This window comes from Odontomachus brunneus, unplaced genomic scaffold, assembly GCF_010583005.1.
Source record: "Odontomachus brunneus isolate Ranch 3 - 2012 unplaced genomic scaffold, Obru_v1 Obru_scaffold_153, whole genome shotgun sequence".
NCBI lineage: Eukaryota > Metazoa > Arthropoda > Insecta > Hymenoptera > Formicidae > Odontomachus > Odontomachus brunneus.
In genome coordinates this window covers 779512-783479 of record NW_022639603.1, presented here as the reverse complement: position 1 = coordinate 783479, position 3968 = coordinate 779512, and the positions used below count along the sequence as shown (strand labels likewise).

General features: G+C 33.3%; 1 protein-coding gene across 4 annotated transcripts in view; it reads right to left on the bottom strand.

Annotated features, from left to right (window-relative positions):
• LOC116850710 (uncharacterized transmembrane protein DDB_G0289901-like) overlaps positions 1-3968 on the bottom strand; it is a 13964-nt gene that overhangs the window by 7866 nt on the left and 2130 nt on the right. Inside the window, exons 2-6 of one of the 4 annotated variants that reach the window (XM_032829308.1) lie at positions 3479-3520; positions 1099-2622; positions 734-916; positions 400-492; positions 202-228 (exon numbers count right to left, since the gene is read on the bottom strand). In XM_032829308.1, the coding sequence (XP_032685199.1) occupies positions 202-228; positions 400-492; positions 734-916; positions 1099-2622; positions 3479-3520 (1869 nt within the window). The remainder of the gene's footprint in view (positions 1-201; positions 229-399; positions 493-733; positions 917-1098; positions 2623-3478; positions 3521-3968) is intronic. The other 3 variants (XM_032829310.1, XM_032829309.1, XM_032829311.1) reach the window with 3 other exon arrangements.

Here is a 3968-nt window from a genome sequence, read left to right as displayed (position 1 = left end):
TCACAAAGCAAAAGAAATTGTTGTTTAGGAAAATAATTGTGTATGCTGACTGAATGTTATCGAGAAATGTCGAAATTAATCACAAACTACCTGTTTCGTTAGTAATGACTACTAGAACTGTTTGCATTGCCATCTAACATTTGCGGGCGGAAACTAAGTTAAGGTCCTAATAAGGCGTATTGCCAAAATTAAATGTAATACCTGCTCCTGCATGAGCGCCGCTATTACCTGTGCAAATCAAATTATTTCAAGTTATCGAAAAAATCTTTGTAAGTTGATAAATCCGAATATTTAATTTGATATTATGTGTGTAAAATTAAATTTATTATATAAAACTAGTTTATATTTATGAAACTAGCCTCTATATCAGTATATTACGTATAATAAAAAAAATACTACCGTATGAAGCCTGAGATTGTATGGGTATCCTACCATGGGGTATGCTTCCAAAATTAGATGTTACACCTGCTTCAGCGTGAGCACCGCTAATACCTACGCACATTAAGTTAATTTAAATTATTGCAAAAATTGTTATAAGCTGATAAATCGGAGCAGTTTTAATCTCATACGCGTGCGCGCGTGCGTACATACACACACGTGCCAAATAACCAGATTTATTATATAAAATTAATTTATATTTAACTGTCTCTCTCTCCTTCTCGTATCACAGATAATTAAGGAGAATATAGAAAATTGCTTTTTAATTTAATATATTTAATAAATAAGTACGCACTTGTTGCTCCAAATTGCCCATAAAATCTATTTTGATTTCCACTTGGACTTTTAAGACTACTTGGAGAAATCGTACCGCTTCCTTCATATGATGTCGCGGGGGAAATACTACTCGGAGATTTATCATTTTTCACTAAACTACTGTCGAAAGGTGTCGCACCTATTTTTACGGGACCATGGTTTCCTGATATAACATTAACGCAAATTAATACAAAATCCGCATATAAATTATATTTTTTATGATGATCGCATAAATATCATGATATAAATAATAGTATAAATAATAAACAATAAAATAATAAATCAGACAAAGGACACATTTAAGTGTGTCATTTCAATTCTTTGCAAGAATGTTATCATACAAACCTTGATTACAACTCGTATCAGGTCGAGTACAACTAGATGTACTAACTAACATTGTTCCTTGATTCGTACTCCAACTTGATCCAGATTTGCCGTCAAATCCAGTGTTCTGATTTCGTCCAAGATTGACTGTTGATACGGAGCTTCCAATAGACACGCCATCACGTCCAGTGCTCCAAGATGTTACGGGTTTTTGCGATGAAGAAGCTGGAGCACCAAATTCAGTGTTCCAGCTTGATTCAGGTTTCGGTGTAGTCTCGAAACTTTGAGCAGGTTTATTATCGTGACCCACGTTCCTATTCGGCATAGGTTTCTGCGAGGAAGAAAATCCTGTAGTTGGAGCACCAGGTCTCACGTTCCAACTTGATCCAGGTTTCGGTGTTGTACCGAAACTTTCAGCAGGTATATTACTATGATTAGGATTCCAATCTGACGCAGGTCTTCGTAAGAAAGGAGATCCTGTTGTTGAAATATAAGGGAATCTAGTATCCCATCCTTTTCCAGGTCTTAATGTCGTTCCATAGCCCCCGATAGGTATATTATCGTGTCCACTAGCCCAAGATGTTCCAGACTTCTGTGAAGCAGGAAAGCTACTAGTTGGAGCACCAATTCCAATATTCCAGCTTGTTTCAGGTTTCGGCGTACGTTCGTAGCTTCCAGCAGGCGTGTTATCATGACCAACATTCCAATTTAATCCGGGCTTTTGCGAGGAAGGAAAACCTGTTACCGTTGGGTTACTGCTAAATCCAATGTTCCATGTTGGACTTGGTGTCGTTCCGATATTTCCAGCAAACGTGTCGTCATGTCTGCCATCCCCAGCAGACTTCGGTGTGGACCTATAGCCAGTCGATGTTGTTCCTTTGTTCCAACCAGTTCCTAGCCTATAAATTGGCGTTGTCATGAAAGTATTTACAGTTACGCCGCTGTATCCTGGCTTCGATGTACTAGCAAACGGAGTGTTCCAGATAGATCCAGGTCTTGGTGTTGATGCGTAACTACTAGTTAACCCTGCGTATCCGATGCTCCCCGGAAAATTGGTAACTCCAAAACCATCAGGTTTAACTCCTTCTTTGACATTATCGCCGTATATGCCTGTGGGTCCTGTCTTATGTACTCCGAGTGGATGAAATTCAGATACATGTTCTTTAGATCTACTTCCACCATGATGATGCGTTTTATCAGGCCTGTATTGGCCATCGTCATCATCGCATTCGTCTCCATTGTTCTCATTCCCTTCTTCTTCGGGTTCGTCTCGTTCCCAGTAGTCGTCATTCTCCCATTTGCATTTAGAACAGCCATCATTGTCCTTATTATAGTTTTGACTACCGCTTTTCGTTCCGCGACCGAGAGATTTTACATCACGATTAGCATCGTTGTCTTGAGGAAAATTAGTATTGTCATAACTACGAATTCCTTTATGTCTTTCGTGTGCAGTAGGAAAATGTCCTGTTGTTGTAAACGCATTCGCGCCACTTAATGCAGATACATCAGTATCGGCTCCAGCATATGCACTAGCTGATACGCTGCCTAAAGAAAATAAATATATATTTTTTATTACTATTATATTCTAATAAAATATAATAGTTATTATATTCTAATAGAATATAATAATTCTAATAGAATGTTATTGCAAATCATATTTCATCATTTATTTATTTTCATTACATGACGCGACAAGCTGATACGCTGTCTAAAGGAAATAAGTGTATATTTTTTATTACTATTATATTCTAATAGAATATAATAGTTCTAATAGAATGTTATCGCAAATCATATTATATCATCAAAATTTATTTTCATTATATGTTGCGACGAATAAGATGTAATCATACTGCGGAAAATAAATTTATTAATTAATTATAGACACATTATAATTGAAACACAAACATTGGGTGTGCGATATTACAATTAAATTTATATGACATTTATAATGTTATATAAAGAGAGAAATATGTAGTACTATTTTTATACTATTTTATTACTAATATAAAAGAAAACTTTAAATATACGTACTTTAAAAATCTACAATCTATATTGCACTGTTATATATATTCTTTGATTTTTTATAATAAAAAGCAAACAAATTTAAACAAGATTTCTTAATGAATTAGATTCCTTAATGGCATAGTTTTACAGAAATTTGAAATATTCTTAAAATTTGGGATTCCGATTTTTTCGCACCAATCATCATATTTTACAATAACTCGTTCCTGACAGGAAATATCTTACAACGCAAATAAAAAAAAAATGCGCATCTCTGCAGACGAACTTTGCAGACGAATAACCATATATATAATCATGACATGATTCAGAAAAAGCCTCCACTATATAAGTAAAGATGATTTCACTAATATGCACTCAAGAAAAGAATTGTTATACGTACTAAAGGCACTACTGCTACCTGCATTGTTGGTTGCACGTGCACCTGAGAATTAAAAATATATAAATTTAAATAATTACAAACAACACTTATTAAACATGTACACAAAACGCAAATTGAAAATATTTTCAACAAAATAATCACTTTTATGTATTTTAAACTATCAATTATTAAATGTATTTCTGGAAGTCACAAGTTATTTTCATGTATTTATATCTCTTTATACAGGAATAAAAAGATGGACAAAATTTTCAATGAAAATATTAATTAGCACTTTAAAAGGTAAGGATCTTGAAAACTTAGATTTTTTTTAATTAGACATGTTTGCACATAAATATATTTTATTGTCAAAATATATTTTGAATGTTCATTCTATATGTACAATTTGTTAAATGAAATTAAATTTTTTATGATGTAACAACAAAGATTCGAAAAATTCTTCTATGTGATTTTATATATATATATATATATATATATATATATATATATATAT